The sequence below is a fragment of the Heterodontus francisci genome, chromosome 8 (genome assembly GCF_036365525.1).
Source record: "Heterodontus francisci isolate sHetFra1 chromosome 8, sHetFra1.hap1, whole genome shotgun sequence".
Taxonomy (NCBI): domain Eukaryota; kingdom Metazoa; phylum Chordata; class Chondrichthyes; order Heterodontiformes; family Heterodontidae; genus Heterodontus; species Heterodontus francisci.
The window spans coordinates 63,368,813-63,393,756 of record NC_090378.1 but is presented as its reverse complement, the minus strand read 5'-3'; the positions used below and the strand labels follow the sequence as shown (position 1 = coordinate 63,393,756).

Genomic DNA, 24,944 nt, shown 5'->3' with positions numbered 1-24,944 from the left:
AACGGCCTCTCGACGCTGCGGGTCATGGCGCAGGGGCCGGTAAAATGCTACAGGGAGAGGCCCGCCTCGACTCGCGACATTGAGACGGGCCCGCCACATTTTACCAGGGGCGGCAGGACCTCGGTGCAACCCCCCGCCGCATGGCGGCAGCACCACAATTTGCATATGGTAATGATTACTTACCTATGCTGATTATGCAGCCTGCCGCCTCTCCACCAACACTGCCGGATTTTTCGTTGAACGGGTGGCCATCACGTGCCGTCCCATTCACGATCTGAAAAGCCGGCGAGTCCTCACTCTGCATTACAGAAGGGAGGAGGGACGGGGGATACACAGGCGTCTAATTCTGCATTCTGGAAGGGAGGGGGGATATGCAGGAGTCTAACTTTGCATTCTGGAAGGGAGGAAGGTAGGGGGATATGCTGGGATCCATCTCTGCATTATTAAAGTGAGGAGGGAGGGGGGGGATACGCAGGGGTTGTATTCTGCATTCTGAAAGGGAGGGGATGACTGGAAGGAAAGTTGTGCTGGCATGAAGAGAGGTACCATGTACCATCCCTCCGTTAACAGTGTACGCTCTGTGTTTTTTGAGGGGACTATGGCACACTCGGCACCCTGTGTGTGGGGAGGGTGCCAGAAAGGGCAGGAGCATTAAGGTATTCTGGATGGTGAGGGCAATCGATTCAGCTGGTAGGATCTTGGTGTGGTCATGTTGTGCCACTCTGAGTGTTGACCAAGATGGGCAATGCCATGGCATGCCACAAAGTTGATCCAGGAAAGCAGCTGTTGTACCCATCAACACCAATGCCCTGATAGGAACCTTCGAATACATGCAGGGTTCAACTTTATTTATCACCTGGAAATAGGTATGGCTCATACTACCTTGTGTGATCCTCTGCACGTGAGGATCTGTATGCGCCAAAGGCAATATCAACAGGCAGGTGTGATCCACGTAGAGGTCACCGGTCGTGAGCAGCAGCATCTACAGGCCCCACATGACAAGCCATCAGATGTCAGAGCACCAGTGTCAGAGGAGATTGCGCATATAGAGGGGGTGGTGACACATCTTTGTGCGCTGCTCAAGGATGACCTGCAGTCCACGGGCTCCGGTGGACATCCCATGCCTTTGTTCTTCTTCATAGTGGCAGCGGTTCTCAAGCCTGATGTCTCTGCAGCCTTTTAGGGGCTCACCAGAGACCTTTGTGACGTCACACAGTCAGCAGTGCACCGCTATATCAGGGAGGTCACCAATGCCCTGCACCGGAGGGCCAGTGAGGATGTCCGCTTCAGGACGGACTCTCACAGCCAGGCCCAGAGGGCAATTGGTTCTGGCACCATTGCCGGAGAATCATCGGTTGTAATGTTCATCGACTGTACTCATGTGGCCACCAGGCCTCCCGCCAGGCTACCACCTGCAGACGTCACCATTAAAGGAGCCCTCTCAAACAAGGTAAAGCTAGTATGTGAACACTGCAATTGCTTGCAGCGAATATGTGACCGCTTCTCAGGCAGCTGCCATGACACCTGGGTCTTGTGCCAGTCCCGGCTGCCACCGCTGTTCATTGAACTGGCTCAGATAGAGGGGTGGCTTCTTGGCGACAAGGGCTATCCTTTGCAGACATGGCTCCCGACACCGGTGAGAGACTCCACCACTGCTGCAGAGGAGAGATACAATGCCAGCCACTGAGCTACATGAGCCACCATTGAGCAGGAGATCAGTATGCTGAAAGAGCGCCTCCAATGCCTGTATAGGGTGATGCCCTGTACTATGGGCAAAAAGGCCAGCTCCTTTCTTTGCTGCTCTGCACAACTACACACCCAATAGGCCTGGCATGATGAGCAGAGACGTCAACAGGATTCCTCCTCAGACCATGAGGATGCTGAGGACATACAATACGAAAGATGCATGGGAGGGCAGATGGCGCCCAGGCTCTACACACAGGGCTAACAGTGAGCTAGAGCTGTACGGAAGTGGCTTATCAGACAAAGGCTGCCTGCTCCATAGGAACCGACATGAGCTCTGCAAGCCACACATCACCCTCGCTCACCTGCTGTGCACCAGTCCACATCTGCAGCATCCCTGTGTAAACCATTAGAAGCAGCAGCTGACTGAGCCAATGTCCATGTCACTGCATCCGTGGAGACGCTCGTGTGTAATGGTGGCATGGCAATGATATTGCATACATTGGCTCATCTGAAAGGCCAACGGTGCAAAGGAATGTGACATTGGCGCTACTTGCTGGCACATGTCATTCGCACAGAGAAAAGGACACACATGTTGGTGAGGAACATTTAGTGAAAGACGTAGTTACATTGCTGTGACACCTGTGCATCCCCATTTGTGTCAGTGTGTTCTCTGTAAATCTCTGTAATACCTTTTATGGTCTGGCCTGCTGGATTTCAGCAGCATTTTCTACTTTGCTGCCAGATTGACAGCAGCCCCACTCTTCAGCAGTCAGGTAAGTATTCTTTGACAGCTGTCAGGAAGCAGGTGCTGGGGTGCTTAAAATAGGGCTCCAGCACCAACTGCACAACTGTCAAAGGGTTCCTCACTGCACCGAATGTCCCACCTTTGCCCACATAATATCGGGGGGGGGGGGGAGGATCGGCGCAGTGATGCTAATGAGCCCCCGCACGGAATATCGCGGGGGCTCTGCCATGGCCGCTAAATGCGGGCACCGCGCTGAGTTCAAAGGGCGCCACCACGGATGGTGCGCCCCAATAAAATTCAGCCCAGTGTTAATCAATTGTTTCACCCATGCTTAATCAACAATATATTAAATTGTTTTGATGCCAGTAAATTCTTTGTGTATGAAAATATGAGAATGTTGAGTAATATTGCCAATAAGAAAGTCTTCAGGATCTAAATGTACAATGTTATCAGACCACCTTTTTTGTATTGGAGCTATAGAAAGCTGGTCCTATACTAATAAGACTCCCTGACATTCTCAAGTGCTTCAGAGATGAATTTATCACTGTAAATGGTTTCCATTTTAATCAATTTACTGCCATTATAAGGATTTCCAAAAGACATGTAATTCACCATTACTTTTAAAACATTTAGTACTATTAGGAACAGGTAGTTAATTTTGAAAACAAATTTCTCTATATTTTCAACAGCCTGGCCGTAAGCAGATTGTGATTTAAAATTTTCCCTTTTCAAAAAAAAACCCCTGATGGTGTATTTCACCACTCCCTCAATTTGTGAACCCTGACTTTTAAAGGATCGCAACAACACTGTTTTTAAAGATTTTTTAAAAACTAGTGTTTATTAACATCCTTAAACTCGGGAGGGGGTGAACTTTGCAATGAACGCTCACAAACATACAAGGAAAGGTAAAGGCATCAAAAGGGTAAGGACGTTTACCAAGTAGAAAATAGCTTGATTACAAATTGACAGAGGTCCAAGTTGAAACCATAATCCATTTTTTCTCAAACTAACATAAAGGTCCAAAGCTGGAATAAACCGACTGGAAATGCCAAGTGAGTTGTAGGAAATCTCTTCTCTTTAACTTTCTTATGCACTTTCAGAGATAAGCTGAGGCAGCTTAGTTTCTGATTTCACCCTTTCTGACGAGAGAGATACTGGCAAACAGCAGAGACAGATTTTTGCTGCTTTTAAGACTGTGGATTTTTCTTCTTGCAGTCCCTGGAGATAGAGAGGTGCAGGACTTCAAGGCAGCTGTTTCTTGTATGAGCTGTTCTCTTTAACTGAAACTGTTTCAAAATTAGACAGGCTAAAAAGGGTGGCTTCTAAGTCATGTGACTGGACCCCTTGAGTAGCTGTCCCACCTCCTGTTGGCCTTACTACATGTGAGAGTGAGTGAAGTGATCTTCTGCCTCCATTTTAAGGTGAACACAGAAGTAAAGCAACTTAACATGCTATGTATATACAGAGATCAGAGAAGAAAATGGCTGTTCTCAAACTCAAGATCCTTCAGTAAAAACATACCGCACCCACAACAAAAGGGTTAACGTGCAAATTAAGAACTGAGTTTTTAGCTTATTTGTATCCTAGTTCCTACTATTTTCACTGTGTCCAATGGCAACTGAAAATACCACCCACAAAAATACTATACAGTAGGTTTTCATTTGTTTGTGACAGTACCATATTTTGAATATTTCTTCTGTGCTGACATTTCATTACAGCTCATTTATTGAAAGCTGAATGTCTTCCTTCCAAGTGGCATATGATTTCATTTATGACTGAATACCAGAAAATCCCAACCATAGATTATGCGTAACTCAATATAAGCAGACTAATTTATTTTTTTTAGAACATTACAGCGCAGTACAGGCCCTTCGGCCCTCGATGTTGCGCCGATCTGTGAAACCATCTGACCTACACTATTCCATTTTCATCCATATGTCTATCCAATGACCACTTAAATGCCCTTAAAGTTGGCGAGTCTACTACTGTTGCAGGCAGGGCGTTCCACGCCCCTACTACTCTCTGAGTAAAGAAACTACCTCTAACATCTGTCCTATATCTATCACCCCTCAACTTAAAGCTATGTCCCCTCGTGTTTGCCATCACCATCCGAGGAAAAAGACTCTCACTATCCACCCTATCTAACCCTCTGATTATCTTATATGTCTCTATTAAGTCACCTCTCCTCCTGCTTCTCTCCAACGAAAACAACCTCAAGTCCCTCAGCCTTTCCTCGTAAGACCTTCCCTCCATACCAGGCAACATCCTAGTAAATCTCCTCTGCACCCTTTCCAAAGCTTCCACATCCTTCCTATAATGCGGTGACCAGAACTGCACGCAATACTCCAGGTGCGGCCTCACCAGAGTTTTGTACAGCTGCAGCATGACCTCGTGGCTGCGAAACTCGATCCCCCTACTAATAAAAGCTAACACACCATATGCCTTCTTAACAGCCCTATTAACCTGGGTAGCAACTTTCAGGGATTTATGTACCTGGACACCAAGATCTCTCTGTTCATCTACACTACCAAGAATCTTCCCATTAGCCCAGTACTCTGCATTCCTGTTACTCCTTCCAAAGTGAATCACCTCACACTTTCCCGCATTAAACTCCATTTGCCGTCTCTCAGCCCAGCTCTGCAGGCTATCTATGTCCCTCTGTACCCTACAACATCCTTCGGCACTATCCACAACTCCACTGACCTTCGTCTCATCCGCAAATTTACTAACCCACCCTTCTACACCCTCTTCCAGGTCATTTATAAAAATGACAAACAGCAGTGGCCCCAAAACAGATCCTTGCGGTACACCACTAGTAACTAAACTCCAGGATGAACATTTGCCATCAACCACCACCCTCTGTCTTCTTTCAGCTAGCCCATTTCTGATCCAAAGCTCTAAATCACCTTCAACCCCATACTTCCGTATTTTCTGCAATAGCCTACCGTGGGGAACCTTATCAAATGCCTTACTGAAATCCATATACACCACATCCACTGCTTTACCCTCATCCACCTGTTTGGTCACCTTCTCGAAAAACTCAATAAGGTTTGTGAGGCACGACCTACCCTTCACAAAACCGTGCTGACTATCGCTAATGAACTTATTCTTTTCAAGATGATTATAAATCCTGTCTCTTATAACCTTTTCCAACATTTTACCCACAACCGAAGTAAGGCTCACAGGTCTATAATTACCAGGGCTGTCTCTACTCCCCTTCTTGAACAAGGGGACAACATTTGCTATCCTCCAGTCTTCCGGCACTATTCCTGTCGACAATGACGACATAAAGATCAAGGACAAAGGCTCTGCAATCTCCTCCCTGGCTTCCCAGAGAATCCTAGGATAAATCCCATCTGGCCCAGGGGACCTATCTATTTTCACACTTTCCAAAATTGCTAACACCTCCTCTTTGTGAACCTCAATCCCACCTAGCCTAGTAGTCTGAATCTCAGTATTCTCCTCGACAACATTTTCTTTCTCTACTGTAAATACTGACGAAAAATATTCATTTAACGCTTCCCCTATCTCCTCTGATTCCACACACAACTTCCCACTACTATCCTTGATTGGCCCTAATCTAACTCTAGTCATTCTTTTATTCCTGATATACCTACAGAAAGCCTTAGGGTTTTCCTTGATCCTATCCGCCAATGACTTCTCGTGTCCTCTCCTTGCTCTTCTTAGCTCTCTCTTTAGATCCTTCCTGGCTAGCTTGTAACTCTCAAGCGCCCTAACTGAGCCTTCACGTCTCATCCTAACATAAGCTTTCTTCTTCCTCTTGACAAGCGCTTCAACTTCTTTAGTAAACCACGGCTCCCTCGCTCGACAACTTCCTCCCTGCCTGACAGGTACATACTTATCAAGGACACGCAGTAGCTGCTCCTTGAATAAGCTCCACATTCCGATTGTGCCCATCCCCTGCAGTTTCCTTCCCCATCCTACGCATCCTAAATCTTGCCTAATCGCATCATAATTTCCTTTCCCCCAGCTATAATTCTTGCCCTGCGGTATATACCTGTCCCTGCCCATCGCTAAGGTAAACCTAACCAAATTGTGATCACTATCACCAAAGTGCTCACCTACATCTAAATCTAACACCTGGCCGGGTTCATTACCCAGTACCAAATCCAATGTGGCATCGCCCCTGGTTGGCCTGTCTACATACTGTGTCAGAAAACCCTCCTGCACACACTGGACAAAAACTGACCCATCTAAAGTACTCGAACTATAGTGTTTCCAGTCAATATTTGGAAAGTTAAAGTCCTCCATAACAACTACCCTGTTACTCTCGCCCCTGTCGAGAATCATCTTCGCTATCCTTTCCTCTACATCTCTGGAACTATTTGGAGGTCTATAGAAGACTCCCAACAGGGTGACCTCTCCTCTCCTGTTTCTAACCTCGGCCCATACTACCTCAGTAGACGAGTCCTCAAACGTCCTTTCTGCCGCTGTAATACTCTCCTTGATTAACAATGCCACACCCCCCCCCTCTTTTACCATCTTCTCTGTTCTTACTGAAACATCTAAATCCCAGAACCTGCAACATCCATTCCTGCCCCTGCTCTACCCATGTCTCCGAAATGGCCACTACATCGAGATCCCAGGTACCAACCCATGCTGCAAGCTCACCCACCTTATTCCGGATGCTCCTGGCATTGAAGTAGACACACTTTAAACCAAGTTCTTGCTTGCCAGTGCCCTCTTGCGTCCTTGTAACCTTATCCCTGACCTCACTACTCTCAACATCCTGTACACTGGAACTACAATTTAGGTTCCCATTCCCCTGCTGACTTAGTTTAACCCCCCCCCCCGAAGAGCACTAGCAAATCTCCCCCCCAGGATATTGGTACCCTCTGGTTCAGGTGAAGACCATCCTGTTTCTAGAGGTCCCACCTACCCCAGAAAGAGCCCCAATTATCCAGGAAACCAAAACCCTCCCTCCTACACCATCCCTGCAGCCACGTGTTCAACTCCTCTCTCTCCCTATTCCTCGCTTCGCTATCGCGTGGCACGGGCAACAACCCAGAGATAACAACTCTGTTTGTTCTCGCTCTAAGCTTCCACTCTAGCTCCCTGAATTTCTGCCTTAAATCCCCATCTCTCTTCCTACCTATGTCGTTGGTGCCTATGTGGACCACGACTTGGGGCTGCTCCCCCTCCCCCTTAAGGATCCCAAAAACACGATCCGAGACATCACAAACCCTGGCACCTGGGAGGCAACACACCAACCGTGAGTCTCTCTCGTTCCCACAGAACCTCCTATCTGTTCCCCTAACTATGGAGTCCCCAATGACTAATGCTCTGCTCCTCTTCCCCCTTCCCTTCTGAGCAACAGGGACAGACTCTGTGCCAGATACCTGTACCCCATTTCTTACCCCTGGTAAGTCGTCCCCCGCAACAGTATCCAAAACGGTATACCTGTTGTTGAGGGAAACGGCCACAGGGGATCCCTGCACTGCCTGCTGGTTCCCTCTCCTTCCCCTGACGGTAACCCATCTACCTACTTCTTTTACCTGAGGTGTGACTACCTCCCCATAACTCCTCTCAATAACCCCCTCCGCCTCCCGAATGATCCGAAGTTCATCCAGCTCCAGCTCCAGTTCCCTAACGCGGTTCTCGAGGAGCTGGAGTTGGGTGCACTTCCCGCATATGCAGTCAGCAGGGACACTCTTGGCGACCCTTACCTCCCACATTCTGCAGGAGGAACATACAACTGCCTTAACCTCCATTCCCACTATTCTAAATTCCTAACAAATCTACTGAAAAACCAAAAAAAAAGTCAAAACTTGTTAGCTTAGCAATCCGACGGACAGAACTTTTTAAATAAAAAGCTGACCTTATCAACACACCAGAGTCCTTTTTTTTGGTTAGAAGAGGAGGGTGGGTGGGAGACACTACACGTGTAGTGTCTCGGGTACAGCCACCGCCCAAATATATAGTTTTTACTTATATATTTAATATATTCATTGTCACTGAATAACACAAAAGAGGTAATTTTAACTTAATCTTATCAACAGGAGACTGACAGGATTAGATTGACCACCTGTTTCACATGTGCGTTGAATTTGTTGAAAAGTAAAATCAGACAGTTTATAAAGTGGGAAAGCTTGAAGCTCTACCCACATCTGGGCCTCTGAGATTCTGCTAAGGTGTTTATCTTCTCGTTCTCGTGCAGCAGGCTGCATGTTTGCACACTCTGCTGGATTTCTGCTAAAGTTTACTTTTTTATGAGTTGGTCCCTTTGAAAACCTTTGGGGTCAATGAAGGCCCAAATCACAATTCCCCATCAAGTCACCTGTCAGCCGCTTTTACCCAGGGTGTATTACAAGCAGGATTTTTTTTTAAAGTTCAGTAAGACTCAGTATAACAATTAAATTAAAAATGTGCAGTCATAGGATTTTAGTTTTCATTAATTAGCAAGAAAATCCAATGTAGGGATTTCCCAGGATTCTTATAATATGGTTTTTTTTTTTAAAAAGTGGCCTGGCTTTTGAAGGTTTTACATTTCTTTATGGAAGTGAACAAAAAAATATATTTATGGACAGCCAGAAGAAATATTAGATGCAGTAGTTCTGTGGAGTTTTCCCAATCATTCAGCAGACTTTTTGAAAATTCTGAAGAACCAATTAGATCTCAGACTTTGGAATCTATTTTCAGCAGCTTTTACCATAGTTATTCTTGCAAAGACTATGCAAAAGAGAGGCTTGGGCAGAGAACACTAGAAATAGCAGTGACTTTGATGTATAAAAAATGGGAAGGATCAGCGAGACAGTAATTATGTAATGATATTTGCATTCAACACAATTACACAATTAGAAAAAAGGTATGTGGTGGCTAGTAAAATTAGAAAACCTTCTCATGTAATTTCTAGGTAATCTGAATTAAATTATTTACATCACAGAAACATTCAGACTAACAGCTCTATGCTGAGAACCTCCTCCCAGTTTACTTCGTCTCAACCTATCAACATATCGCTCTATTCTTTTTGACCCTCATGTGCTTATCTGACTTCCCCTTAAAAGTATCTATGCTGTTGACCTCAAATCACTTCTCAGTCTTCTCTTTTCTAGAAAAACAACCCCAACCTTTCAGTTTTTCTTGATAGTCGTATGCTCTCAATTCTGGCAACATCCTTGTATTTCTTTTTTGCATTTTCTCCATAGCTTCTATAATATGGTGGCCAGAACTCTGTACAGTGTAGTCTAAACAAAGTTCTATATAGATTTAGCATAACGTCTCTGCTTTTGAATTCTGTTTCTCTGGACATGAACTCCAGTGCTTTATTTGCATTTCACAGAATTGTTACAGTGCAGAAAGAGGCCATTCAGCCCATCGTGTCTGCACCAGCTCTCTAAGCAATTCACCTAATGCCATTTCCCTGCCTTCTCCCCATAACCTTGCACATTCTTCCTTTTCAGATTACCGTCTAATTCCCTTTTGTATGTCTTGATTTAACCTGCTCCCACCACACTCTCAGGCAGAGCATTCCAGACCTTAACCATTCGCTGCATGAAAACGTTTTTCCTTATGTCTCTTTTGACTCTTTTGCCAATTACATTAAATCTGTGCCCTCTCGTTCTCTATCCTTTTATGAGTGGGAACAGTTTCTCCCTATCTATTCTATCGAGACCCCTTATGATTCTGAATACCTCTATCAATTCTCCTCTCAGCATTCGCTTCACTAAGGAAAACAGTCCCAACTTCTCAAAACTGTTGTCATAACTGAAGTTCCTTAACACTGGAACCATTCTTGTTAATCTTTTCTGCACTCTCTTCAATGCCTTCACATCTTTCCTAAAGTGCAGCTCCCAGAACTGGATGCAATACTCCAGCTGAGGCCAAACTAGTGTCTTATACTAGTTCAACATAACCTCCTTGCTCTTGTATGCTATGTCCCTATTAATAAAGCCCAGGAGACTGTATACTTTATTAATCACGCTCTCAACCTGCCCTGCCACCTTCAATGACTTATGCACATATACAGCTAGGTCCCTCTGCTCCTGCACCCCCTTTAGAATTGTAGTCTTTATTTTATATTGTCTCTACATGCTCTTCCTACCGAAATGAATCACTTCACATTTCTCTGCATTGAACTTCATCTGCTACTTGCCTTCCCATTCCACCAACTTATCAATGTCCTTTTGAAGTTCTACACTACTCTCCTCATAGTCCACAAGACTTCAGTTTTTATGGCTTTGTTAAGCTTTGTGCTACTTCTAACAATTTGTAAATCTGTACCTCTAAACCCCATTGTTCCTGTACCTCATTTAGAGTCTTAGGGGACTTTTTGACCCACCACAAGCAAGGTGACCCAGTAATGCACAGGGCGGCACAGTGGCGCAGTGGTTAGCACCGCAGCCTCACAGCTCCAGCGACCCGGGTTCAAGTCTGGGTACTGCCTGTGCGGAGTTTGCAAGTTCTCCCTGTGTCTGCGTGGGTTTCCTCCGGGTGCTCCGGTTTCCTCCCACAAGCCAAAGACTTGCAGGTTGATAGGTAAATTGGCCATTATAAATTGCCCCTAGTATAGGTAGGTGGTAGGGGAATATAGGAACAGGTGAGGATGTGGTAGGAATATGGAATTAGTGTAGGATTAGTATAAATGGGTGGTTAATGGTCGGCACAGACTTGGTGGGCCGAAGGGCCTGTTTCAGTGCTGTATCTCTAAATCTAAACCCAGAAGTTGGGGTTTCCCTGGATGCTGCAGAGTTTTAACTCCATAGCATGCGTATGACATCATGGGTAGGTTCCCTGCCCAGAAGTCAGCCTGATTGACAGACTTGGCTTTCACTTGGGCAGGGGACACTGGAGAAGAGGATGCAGGATCAGCTATGGGGTCGAGTAGGCCAGTTCTTGACCCTGAAGGTAGGGGTCCAATCCCAGGAAGTGATGGGGTTGGAGACTTCAGGGGGAGATCAGATGCCTTGAAGGGATGGTCAGGGTTGGGGGAGATAAGAAGGGTCAGGGCAGTGTCCAATTGCAGAGGGTTGGTATGGCAAATATGCTGGAACCAGCAGTATTCGCCTTTCTTTAGCTGACAGTTTTCTTGAGGCTTCATTAAAACCAGAAGTTGGTGGGTTGGGGGTGGGATTCACATTTTTAATACTTTAGCATCCCACTCAACCCAAACCCGCACATTTTTTGGGTTTTAAATTCCGTCCTTAGTTTCCAAGTAGTATGTGGCTTCCTTTAGCTACCAAAATGCATTACCTCACACTTACTTATATTGAAATTAATTTGGCATTTACATGCCCATTCTGCAACTTTGTTACCGTTGATGACTTGCTTCCACTCCGTTTCAATGAGTCTCAGATGGCTGATAAGTTCAATGCGTGATCTGCAGACTCTGCCACATGAGGGGCAGGTGGTGCTTGAAGGGTCAGGTAGATGAGTAGTTTGGAGGATTGTGCGCTCCCTCCAACACCTCGATTTAGTTTCCGTATATTCGCAACGAGGTCCCTCAAGGTGTACGATGCCTTCTCGAATGAGCTTTCTCCATCTAGGATGGTCACAAGCCAGGGACTGCCACAAGTTGACAGGGATGTTTGATCTCTTCGGGGATGTTTTAAGGACATCTCTAAAGCATTTCCGTTGTCCTGGGAGTCTTCTGCCGTGACCAAGTTCTGAGTAGAACAGCTGCTTCGGGAGTCTGGTGTCAGGCATGCAAACGACATCTGTTGCTATTGGACCGTCTTTCTTGCCACTGAATTTGGAGGATCTTGCGGAGGCACCTCTGGTGGTACTTCTCCAGTGCTTTGAGGTGCCTGCTGTAGGTTGTCCAAGTCTCTGAAGTATATAGGAGTGCAGGAATCTCTGCTGCCTGGTAAACCAGGATCTTAGTCTCAGGGTTGAGATCCTGATCCTCAAATATTCTCTTCCTCAGTGAGCCCGAAGGCTGAGCTGGCACATGGAAGGCGATGCTAAACCTTGTCATCTATGTCTGTCTTTGCCAAGAGGAGGCTCCCATGATATGGAAAATTGTCTACATTTTCCAGGATCTCGGCATTGATCTTAATTGATGGGATGTTTTGTGCGATGTTGTGGGAGCTGGTTGGAAGAAGACCTTTGTTTTATGAATGTTTAATGAAAGACTCATTTTCTCATATGCTTCAGAGAGGAATCGACAATGATCTGGAGCTCAGTTTCAGAGTGAGTGCACGTTGTCTTGTATTTTGTCACTATCTTCCTCAGTATTAACTATACTCCCCAATTTGGTGTTGTCAGCAAATTTTGATATAGCACTTCCAATTCCTGAGTCCAAATCATTTATTTAATTGGCGAACAACAGGGGTCCCAGCACCAATCCCTGTGGAACACCACTTCCCATCTTCTACTAGTCTGAGTTACTACTTTTAACCCCTATTCTGTTTTCTAACCAGTTGCTATTCATTCTGCTACATGTTCCCTGACTCCACATGCTCTTAACCTTAGCCATGAGTCTACCTTATCGAAGGCCTTTTGTAAGTCCATTGTGTGGGTTTTACAAAATGAGCATATTATTCCAGTGAAGTGCAAATTTACTTTTAAAAATCATGCATGTTAACTGGCGCCCTTTCAAAGAACATCAGTTTGTCAGCACTTCACAGGAACAATGGCCTTTCTCAATGGCATTGGAATTTGTCAATATCACCCAATCATATCATTTGGAAGGTGGGACAGGAGTGTAATAAATTGGATGTTAATTTCTCCATTTGTTTGTTGTGCACAAACCAGAGATAGAAAAATTAAAATGGATTGTTAGTTTCTGAGAGTTCTAGTTGTGGGTGTGTTTATTTCATATTTGCCCTCAGTCATATGTACCAAATAATCTGCTAAAATGTAACTTCTAAACACTTTTTCATTTTCTTCAAAAGGAACTTTCTGGCACATCCCTGACTGGCTGGTTGCAGCTGCTTTTTAAAGATATGATGAATATTTCTTGATGTTAATGCATTTACTAACTTTATTTGTCAATTCCAGTCACTGAACTTGTGGTGTGGGATTGTAGTGATAGGTTTACTTAGTTTTTTAAAAAGAATATGCAGAGATGCTGCAGTCAGCTCGAAATGACAAGAAATGCACTGCATCTGCTGTCAAAAATCAAAATATTATATAGGTGGGCATGTGGTATAGAATGTAATTCTCATGCCTTCAGCAGTTGCATCCCCTTTCTAAATTGCCACAGCTGCTAACTTTGCTTCTTGGTACTGCAATGGAAGTATGGAATGTTGGTTAAATACTTGAGGGGAAAACATTTTCAGGACTATGGAGAAAGAGCAGAGGAGTGGGATTAATTGGATGGCTGTACCAAAGAGCTGGCACATGCATGATGGGCCGAATGGCCTCCTTCAGTGTGGTACCATTCCATGATTCTATGACTTGACGTGACATAGACACCTTGCAAATCATACTTAACAATAAGATGAGCCAATAGTTACATTAGTGGATCTGATCCTGCTGGGGTTTTTTTTTGCCAGCGCTGAATTAAGACTGCTGCTGAATTTATTATTTTTCTGTTGATTAGGATTTTGCTGTGGTGATAATTCAGTTTTATAAATGCCTGATATTAAGTAATTCCATAAACTGCAGCCAGATGGTGCAATCCAAACTTTGCAGGCAAGCAGCCACTGTCCAGAAAGCAAACTGCTGCTGAACTACATTTGAACCCTAGACCTGTTTGTATTTGGCTGTAGTCTTGAGGCTACATTCTCAATGAATTTAGCCAACTCCACTCCCAGCCCTGTTTATTCCTTCACAGCACCGCAGCCTCACAGCTCCAGCGACCCGGGTTCAATTCTGGGTACTGCTTGTGTGGAGTTTGCAAGTTCTCCCTGTGTCTGCGTGGGTTTCCTCCGGGTGCTCCGGTTTCCTCCCACATGCCAAAGACTTGCAGGTTGATAGGTAAATTGGCCATTATAAATTGCCCCTAGTATAGGTAGGTGGTAGGGAAATATAGGGACAGGTGGGGATGTGGTAGGAATATGGGATTAGTGTAGGATTAGTATAAATGGGTGGTTGATGGTCGGCACAGACTCGGTGGGCCGAAGGGCCTGTTTCAGTGCTGTATCTCTAAAACTAAAAACTAAAGTAACACTCCATTTTTTCCAGCAATTTTCCTGTTCACTCAATCCCATGCACCAGCTGTGACGGGCATACATGCCAACCATGCAAGTTTTAAGAGTCTAACCAGACAGATTCTACATATTAAAATATATATATGTTCAGCCATTAATCATTAGCCTAAATTTTCCAATTTTAGTTAATTGAAAATTGTCAGGCAGAGCACCCACAATTTTGATGCAGGGAGTGGAGTAGTGGTAATGTCACTGGACTAGTAATCCAGAGCCCAGGCTAATGACCTGGGGGCAAGGGTTCGAATCCCACCATGGCAGATGATGAAATTTGAATTCAATTAATAAATCTGTAATTAAAAGCTGGTCTAATGGTGATTGTTGTAAAAGCCCATCTGATTCACTAATGAATCAGTACGTACCTGGTCTGGGCAGTGACGCCCACAAGCGAATAAAAAAAGTGAGGTAGTTTGTTTCTGGTGCAGATTTAGAAAATTTACCCAACTATTTATTTTTACACGATGTTGGAGATTTATGGCAAGGGTTACAAATTTCCACAGCCCAAAAATGTCCAAATTCCATGGCAGTCCTCCTTATATGCTCATGATTTCATATTGATTGTTTCTATATTGATGAAAGGTGTTTTCATCCTTGTCAACTGAACGTACATTTAGTTAGTCAGTTTGAGAAGACATTTTTATATATTTCTTTCTAACTTTGCATTATGGTGAAGAGGTGATGCAAGAAAAGTTTGGTATTCTAGTTAATTATTGGGGTTGGGAGTTCATGTTGACAAATTATCTTATGATAAGCACTGCTTGCAAAACAATCCTTTTGTTGAGCTTAGTAAAAGGTAGGCAAGACAGTGGAACAGTTTTGCACCTAAAGCAGTAAAGTCCGAGTTCCAGAATGTGGATGTTCAATTCCAAGCATGCATTCTGGAACCTTACACTTCAAATCTCATTGATACAAACATAGCGTGAATTTTACAAGTTCATACTCTTGCTGCAGAATTTCGCACAATAAATGGACAGATAAGAGGTCAGCATTCCCAATTAGAAGCCATACAATTTTTCCAGTTAACAAGTAAACTTCACCCTATGAATGGCACATTTAAGAACAAAGTTGATTTGAGTTCTGGTTGGAGGCCTTTAAACAGGGATTTCAATTCTGATAGCTCCCATAGCCTCTCCAGATTTGCCAGTTTGGGACAGCTACTTCGTGACACTAACAAGTGATCAAAGTGAATAGAGGATTAGGTGGCAAAATGGAACAACAGTGGCCAGTAAACATGGAAACATACCCAAAAACATGTAATAGTACCCATAGTAAAGTTATGTGAAGAAAAGAGAAGCAACAGCAATATACTGTGAGCAACAATCTAAATTTTGCAGAAGACAGATGTTGTCACTGCTGCCCATGAATTTGACTTGTATAAGAAAAGTATATTATTGCAGGAAACAACAGCTGGTTGACATCTCCCTGTGACAAAAATCCAGTAATTAAGCATGAAATATGGTTACATAGAAAGGCATCTGACCTTCAATTTCACACAGTTCTTATTAGTCCTGTCAAAAAATGACAATGCAATAATAATTGAACCAAACACGGAAAACTGCAGAAAACAAAAAGTCAGATGATGAGTTTGAAAGAGGAATATACTGTTTAATAAGGACATGAGGGTGAATGATGAAACATGGGCAACTTAAAGCTACCAGGAAAAGAAGCTCAATAATTTCCATCTTCGCTGTATGCGGCACATTATTGGTTTATCCTGGCAGGACAAAATCACAAATGCAGCAGTCCTCTCAAAGGCAGAGCTCCCACGTGTGTTGGCACTAATCAAGCCGAGTTGGTTTCAGTGGATCAGACACGGCTGCAGGATAGAGGGTGCTCGCATATCCAAGGACCTTCTGTATGGTGAGGTAGCTGGGGCCAGATGACCAGTGGAGTGCCTAAAGCTTTGCTTCAAGGATGCTTGCAAGTGTGACATGGAGGCCCTAAATGTCGACTATCGCATCTGGGAATCACTAACTGGCAAAAGAAGGAAATGGAAACGCACCCTGTGGACTGATGTGCACTACCATGACGACCAGTTGCTACAGCAGCTTGGCAACAGGCACCAACATCAAAAACAACTCACAGCAACATATGGCAGCTTCACGTGCAGCACTTGTGGGAGAACCTGCCTCTCAAGGATTGGTCTTCACAGCCATCAGCAAATGTGCACCAAGAGAAGACACTGCAAGCCCATCATCTTTCGTAGATGGAAGGATGCCAACCTGTAGAGGATGAATGAAAGAAGATTCTCTACCACTTGCATTAGACTGCAGGAAACTCAAACCAGAGATGAACTGCCCTGTTGGCAAACATGGAAGATGCCAGGAAAGTATTCCATTTGTGATACTGAGATGAAAGACATTAAGCAAAGAAAAAATTCCACGGTTATCTGGAGCTAAGTGGCAAAATCCTAGCTTCCAGTGATAGATCTATCTTTCCATCTCCCATTGATGGTTGGTCAAACATCAGCAGTGCCCTGGAATACTGAAGAATCTGCCAGGCCCATGTATTAGATTAGAAAATCTGTATTCAAGGGTTAACTAGTTCCAATCTTTCATTGTCAGGTGTGTGATCTTCGAGCCAACTTACCTCAAAGGAAGTTTCAATTACTTATGGAAAAGAGTAATTTTTTGGCTGAGTTGACCATTAGACAACTGAGATCAGTAGTAGCCCAGGTGAGAAGCTTTAATTATAGAATGAGACACTTACACAGTCAGTTTCCATTATAAATGTGGAAAAGGAATACATACTGGAAATATAAAAATAAGGATAGAATGTATGACTTCAAAATGGGAACTGAATTCTGTCAGCGAAGCCTCGGTTTGGCCGCTTTCGCCTGAGACCTCACTTCAGCTGCAGAATTCCCCGCGTGAATGAGATCAGCTAGTAATATAGTAGAAATCTTGCACCTGCATACACTTCGTCTTACAAAATGTGACAGGAAGTAAGTTTTTGTATCAGCTTTCTCCATTAAAAATTTATATGTCCACATTTAGAATGAATAAAGTTGATGCAAAATTGTGACAAAAATGGAAACTTCATATGTAAATTTATCACTCTGCATTTACATATTTTAGCATATTCCAGTCTCCCAGTCTGGACTGCAAAGAAACATCTATGCACCAACCAATTCTATTTAGCTGTTTCATAAATTGTTATAAAGTTTTGTTATTTAACCTCAAGTGGCAATATAAAATATTCTAAAATATATGTAAGGGCAGAGTGTATGGGCTGAATTTTCATCCAGAGGTGCAGGTGGGTTCCGAGGCAGGTGTGCTGGCAATTTCATGCTTTTGGCCAGCATGTGGGTCTGCCAAAATGTTCCCTCCTACAATCTATTTTCTTGGAGGTGGTGGCAGTTTGCCAGTTGAGGGCACTCTTCACACACTGTCTGGATTTTCCAGATGGCTCCCTATATCATGGCTGATCCATCTCAATGCCATTTTCCCGCACTATCCCTATATCCCTTGATAACTTTAATATCTAGAAATCTATCGATCTCTGTCTTGAATACACTCAATGACTGAGCCGCCAGAGTCCTCTGGGGTAGAAAATGTAAAGATTCACCACCTTCTGAGTGAAGAAATTCCTCCTCATCTCAGGCCTAAATGGCCTACCTCTTATTCTGAGACTGTGTCCCCTAGTTCTAGACCTCCCAAACAGAGGAAACATCCTTCCTTCCTGCATCTACCCTGTCGAGCCCTGTAAGAATTTTATATGCTTCAATGAGATCACCTCTCATTTTTCAAAACTCTAGAGTATACAGGCCCAGTTTCCCCAATCTCTCTTCATAGGACAGTCCCGCCATCCCGGGAGCAAGTCTGGTGAACCTTTGTTGCACTACCTCTATGGCAATAATATCCTTCCTAAGATAAGGAGACCAAAACTGTTCACAATATTCCAGGTGTGGTCTCACCAAGGCTCTATACAATTGCAGCAATACCTCCTTACTCATGTACTTAAATCCTCTTGCAGTGAAGGCCAACATACCGTTTGCCTTCCTAATTGCTTGCTGCACCTGCATGTTAACTTTCAGTGACTTATGAGCAAGGACACCCAGATCCCTTTGGACATCAACATTTCCCAATCTTTCATCATTTAAGAAATACTATGCATTTCTGTTTCTCCTACCAAAGTGGATAACTTCACATTTTTCGACATTATATTCCATCTGCCACGTTCTTGCCCTGTCACTTAGCCAGTCTAAATCCCCTTGAAGCCTCTTTGCATCCTCCTCACAACTCTCAACCCCACCTAGTTTTATGTCATCAGCAAACTTGGAAATGTTACATTTCATCCCTGCATCCAAATCATTGATATAGAATGTGAATAGCTGGGGCCCAAGCACTGATCTTTGTGCTATTCCACGAGTCACAGCCTGCCAACCTGAGAATGACCCATTTATTCCTACTCTGTTTGCTGTCCATTAACTAATTCTCAGTCCAGGCCACAATATTGCCCCAATCCCATGTGCTCTAATTTTGTTTACCAACCTTCTAGATGAGACCTTATCGAAAGCCTTCTGAAAATCCAAATACACCACATCCACTGGTTCCCCATTATCTATTCTGCTGGTTACAACCTCAAAAAAACTTTAACAGGTTTGTCAAACATGATTTCCCTTTCCTAAATCCATTTTGACTCTGTGCAATCCTACCAATATGGCTGGAAGCTGTGGATGGCTTGGTGGCAGCCTCCCAGTGGCAGGCTGGGGGGCACAGAGTGGAGGGGGTGCCAGTCAGAGGCGCATCCTGCAAAGTAGCCCAGCACAGATCCACTGGCTGTGAGGGCTACTGCTGTGGCCGTAAGCCATCCTGTCAAGGGGTTCCCCTTCCTCCTTGATGACCTGGCACCTGTGACTACAGTATAATTTGTACAATTTACAAGTCTTCAGAGGGCACCTCCATCATGCAGCGCCCACGTGGCCACCCACTAACAGCAACAGCGCTCACCGCTACTGGTGGGGCTGCGGCAGCCTGGATGCTCTGGTGCTCCCATTGCTCTTCATGGCTGTGGATCCTGCCCGCCGTTTTAAATTTGTCGAGGCTCATGAATGCAGCTTCTTAATATAGAAACATAGAAAATAGGAGCAGGAGTAGGCCATTCGGCCCTTCGAGCCTGCTCCGCCATTCATTATGATCATGGCTGATCATCCAACTCAGTAGCCTGTTCCCGCTTTCGCCCAATACCCTTTGATCCCTTTAGACCCAAGAGCTATATCTAACTCCTTCTTGAAAACATACAATGTTTTGGCCACAACTGCTTTCTGTGGTAGTGAGTTCCACAGGCTCACCACTCTCTGGGTGAAGAAATATCTCCTCATCTCAGTCCTGAAAGGTTTACCCCGTATCCTTAGACTATGACCCCTGGTTCTGGACTCCCCCACCATCAGGAACATCCTTCCTGCACCAGGTCCTGTTAGAATTTTATAGGTTTCTATGAGATCCCCCCTCACTCTTCTCAACTCCAGCGAATATAATCCTAACCGACTCAATCTCTCCTTATACGTCAGTACCAACGTCCCAGGAATCAGTCTGGTAAACCTTCGCTGCACTCCCTCTATAGCAAAAACATCCTTCCTCAGATAAGGAGACCAAGACTGCACACAATATTCCAGGGGTGGCCTCACCAAGGCCCTGTTTAATTGCAGCAAGACATCCCTGCTTCTGTACTCGAATCCTCTCGCTATGAAGGCCAACATACCATTTGCCTTTATTACCACCTGTTGGACCTGCATGCTTACCTTCAGCGACTGCTGTATGAGAACACTCCAGTCTCGCTGCATATTCCCCTCTGTCAGTTTATAGCTGTTCAGATAATAATCTGCCTTCCTGTTTTCGCTATCAAAGTGGATAACCTCACATTTATCCACATTATACTGCATCTGCCATGCATTAGCCCACTCACTCAACTTGTCCAAATCACCCTGAAGCCTCTCTGCATCCTCCTCACAACTCACCCTCCCACCCAGTTTTGTGTCATCTGCAAATTTGGAGATATTACATTTAGTTCCCTCATCTAAATCATTAATGTATATTGTGAATAGCTGGGGTCCTAGCACTGCTCCCTGCGGTTCCCCATTAGTCACTGCCTGCCATTCGGAAAAAGACCCATTTATCCCTACTCTTTGTTTCCTGTCCACCAACCAATTTTCTATCCATCGCATACACTACCCCCATGCACTTTAATTTTACATGCGAATCTCTTATGTGGGACTTTGTCGAAAGCCTTCTGAAAGTCCAAATAAACCACATCCATTGGCTCCCCCTCATCAACTCTACTAGTTACATCCTCGAAGAATTCTGGTAGATTTGTCAAGCATGATTTCCCTTTCGTAAATCTATGCTGACTCTGCCCAATTCTGCCACTGTTCTCTAAGTGCTCTGCTATAATATCTTTGATAATGGACTCTAGAATTTACCCCACTACCGACGTCAGGCTGACTGGTTTATAATTCTCTGCTTTCTCTCTACCTCCCTTTTTTAAATAGTGAGGTTACATTAGTTACTCTCCAATCTGTAGGAACTGTTTCAGAGTCTATAGAATCTTGGAAGATGACCACCAATGCATCCACTATTTCTAGGGCCACTTCCTTAAGTACTCTGGGATGCATACCATCAGGCCCTGGGGATTTATTGGCCTTCAATCCCATCAATTTCCCTAACACCATTTCTCTACTAATACTGATTTCTTTCAGTTCCTCTCTCTCACTAAACCCTGTGTTCCCCAACATTCCTGGTATGATATTTGTGTCCTCCTTTGTGAAGACAGAACCAAAGTATGCATTTAGTTGGTCAGCCATTTCTTTATTCCCCATAATAAATTCCCCTGTTTCTGACTGTAGGGGACCTACATTTGTCTTCACCAATCTTTTTCTTTTCACATACCTATAGAAACTTGAACAGTCAGTTTTTATGTTCCCCGCAAGCTTGCTCTTGTACTCTATTTTCCTCTTCTTAATCAATCCCTTGGCCCTCCTTTGCTGAATTCTAAACTGCTCCCAAACCTCAGTTCTGTTGTTTTTCCTGGCAAATTTATAAGCCTCTTCCTTGGATCTAATGCTATCTCTAATTTCCCTTGTAAGCCATGGTTTGGCGACCTTTCCCGTTTTACTTTTGCGCCAGACAGGGATAAACAATTGTTGCAGTTCATCCATGCGCTCTTTAAATGTTTCCCATTGCCTATCCACTGTCATCCCTTTAAGTAACGTTTCCCAATCTGTCATGGCCAACTCACGTCTCATACCTTCGTAGTTTCCTTTACTAAGATTCAAGACCCTTGTCTCAGAATCAACTATGTCATTCTCCATTTCGATGAAGAATTCTATCATATTATGGTCGCTCGTCCCCAAGGGGTCTCGCACCACTAGATTGTCAATTATTCTTCTCTCATTGCACAATACCCAATCTAGGATGGCCTGTTCTGTAGTTGGTTCCTCAATGTATTGGTCCAGAAAACCATCCCGTATACACTCCAAGAATTCCTCCTCTACGGTATTGTGACTAATTTGATTTGCCCAATCTATATGCAAATTAAATTCACCCATAATTACAGATGTTCCTTTATTACATGCATCTCTAATTTCCTGTTTAATGCCATTCCCAACATCACCACTACAGTTTGGGGGTCTATATACAACCCCCACTAACGTTTTTTGCCCCTTAGTGTTTCTCAGCTCTACCCATACAGATTCCATACCGTCAGAGCTAATATCTTTCCTTACTTTTGCGTTAATTTCCTCTTTAACCAGCAATGCAACTCCACCACCTTTTGCTTTTTGTCTGTCCTTCCTAAATACTGAATATCCCTGGATGTTCATTTCCCATCCCTGGTCACCTTGCAGCCATGTCTTTGTAATCCTGACTATATCATACCCGTTTACATCTATTTGTGCGATTAATTCATCCATTCTATTGCGAATGCTCCGCGCGTTAAGGCACAAAGCCTTAAGGTTTGTCTTTTCAACATAATTTCCCACTATTTTTCACTGTGGCCCTGTTTGATTCTGGCCCTTGATTTCTCTGCCTATCACTTTTCTTATTCCCCTTACTGTCTTATTCCCCTTACTGGGCCAAGTGCTGGCAAATGGGATTAGGTAGACAGGTCAGGTGTCTTTAATGCATCGGTGCAGACTCGATGGGCCGAAGGGCCTCTTCTGCGCTGTATTATTCTGTGATTCTGATTCTGTCTTTTGTTCTTGTCTTTGATCCCCCATCCTCTGACTCCTTGCAAAGTTTCCCATCCCCCTGCCATTTTAGTTTAAACCCTCCCCAACCACACTAGCAAATACACCCCCTAGGACATCAGTCCTGGTCCTGCCCAGGTGTAACCCGTCCAGTTTGTACTGGTCCCACCTCCCCCAGAACAGGTCCCAATGCCCCAGGAATCTAAAACCCTCCCCCTCACACCATCTCTTCAGCCATGTATTCATCTGATATATCCTGCTATTTCTACTCTGACTAGCACGTGGCGCTGGTAGTAATCCTGAGATCACTACCTTTGAGGTCCTACTTTTCGACTTACTTCCTAGCTCCCTATATTCTGCTTTTAGGACCTCATCCTTTTTTCTACCTATGTCATTTGTACCAATGTGTACCACGACCACTGGCTGTTCACCCTCCCCCTTCAGAATATCCTGTAACTGCTCTGAGACATCCTTGACCCTAGCACCAGGGAGGCAACAGACCATCTGGGAGTCTCTTAATTGGCCAACTCCTCGACAGTCTCCCCCAGGGTCCCATGGCCAACTCAGTTCCTGATCTGAAATTCAGCCCGGCGTCAGAATTGGGACCCTTGAAGTAAAATTTAGCCCGATGAATTTAAACTGTGCACTAAAGTAGATTGTGTGCTCTGATGCAATTATCCACTCTCTAACCCCAGTTTTCCTGCAGACTACATTCGGTTTTGACTATGTTACAAAACATAGTGACACAAAAATGATGAGCAATGGGCAGGTGAATTGCCTGGAGTTGCTGTTGAGAATCACGGGGAGGGAATCTAGCTTTAAGAGTGAGCGCACGTACAGCGGAGGGTTGTCTCATTTATCGGCGTTGGGGCGCGGCTACAGACAAAGTCAAATGTAATGTTAATCCTGAGAGTGGGGGCATCAGATCTATTGGGCTTTTTTTGTGTATGATCCTTTTCTCTAACCGAGAGATGGCATTTATCGAAGCTTTGAAGACGCTGTGTTTTCCTGTCGAACTCTGTCGGCTGTTTCACTTGATCGCTGTGTTTTGTTTCGTGTCCTTCCTGGTCAAAACAGTGAAGCTCGTCCGTAGAAGATGGGACATGATTGAAGCGCTGAAACTTTTCCCGGGACCCGCAGCCCACTGGTTATTTGGCCACGTACTGGAGGTCAGTATTGATTACCATCGTAGACATTTGAATCTCTCTTTGTGGTTGAATGGGTCCGGATAAATAATGGCAATTCGAGGGGGAAAAATAACTGCAGTTAAATGCTTTAACAGTAAACCATTGACCCAATCCGAAGGAACGCAGAAATGAAAATTGTTTTCTAGCAGAAACGCCCGAGTGACTGCATTTTGGTGTAATTTAGAGAATAATGGATACATGTCAACAATCGGAGGGGTATGAATCTCACCACTTTCCTGCTGTATAAACATGAAACAGTTATAGAGTTAATCCACACAGAAACAGGCCCTTCGGCCCATCGTGTCCGTGCCGGCCATCAAACACCTAACTATTTTAATCCCATTTTCCAAGCACTTGGCCCGTAGCCTTGTATGCTAAGGCGTTTCAAGTGCTCATCTAAATACTTCTTAAATGTTGTGAGGGTTCCTGCCTCTACTACGCTTTCAGGCAGTGTATTCCAGTCAGGCTTGTTCCAGGGGTGTGCTTTGGTTTAACCTGAATTTATTCACATCTATTTAGTTGTGGTTTGCCTTGTCACACAGCTCCAAATGACTGCCTGGATAGCAATTATAGTCAAACCCGTGCTGAAGGACAGTCTGCAAGGAGTGATGACAAATATGTTTAAGAACGTAGACTGTTAGATTGTTTACTTATGACATAAGTCAAAAAGAACAATTCCAACTGTCTTCCCTTCACAGAGGTGACTCATACTGGAATAGGATTCCACCAGCACTTTGGTAACTCAGCCAAGTGGTTATTATGTGAGTTCAGGTACTGAGGAAATCTGTCCATGTAGGATGGCATAGCGTTATCCAATCTTGCCCTCATCCAATGCATGCATCTATCTGCAAGGATGGCTAGATAGGAATGGAGAGCAGCACAATTGTATTAGCTAGTTAGCAAGAAAAATAGTATGCAATGTCAATGTGAATTACTTTAGTTGAGAGAGTAGAGATAGCTACACCATGTCACGGGGTGGAAGATGGACCTTATCGGATCTCTGTGGATTCACACTGTGACTGGAGTGCAAA

The 24,944-nt window shown here is 44.3% G+C and overlaps 1 protein-coding gene across 1 annotated transcript in view; it reads left to right on the top strand.

Moving 5' to 3' along the window:
- Positions 1-23,550: 23,550 nt before the first annotated feature.
- cyp4t8 (cytochrome P450, family 4, subfamily T, polypeptide 8) overlaps positions 23,551-24,944 on the top strand; it is an 86,671-nt gene continuing 85,277 nt past the window's right edge. Inside the window, exon 1 of the mRNA XM_068037241.1 lies at positions 23,551-23,895. Within this exon, the coding sequence (XP_067893342.1) occupies positions 23,674-23,895 (222 nt within the window). The 5' untranslated portion in view covers positions 23,551-23,673. The remainder of the gene's footprint in view (positions 23,896-24,944) is intronic.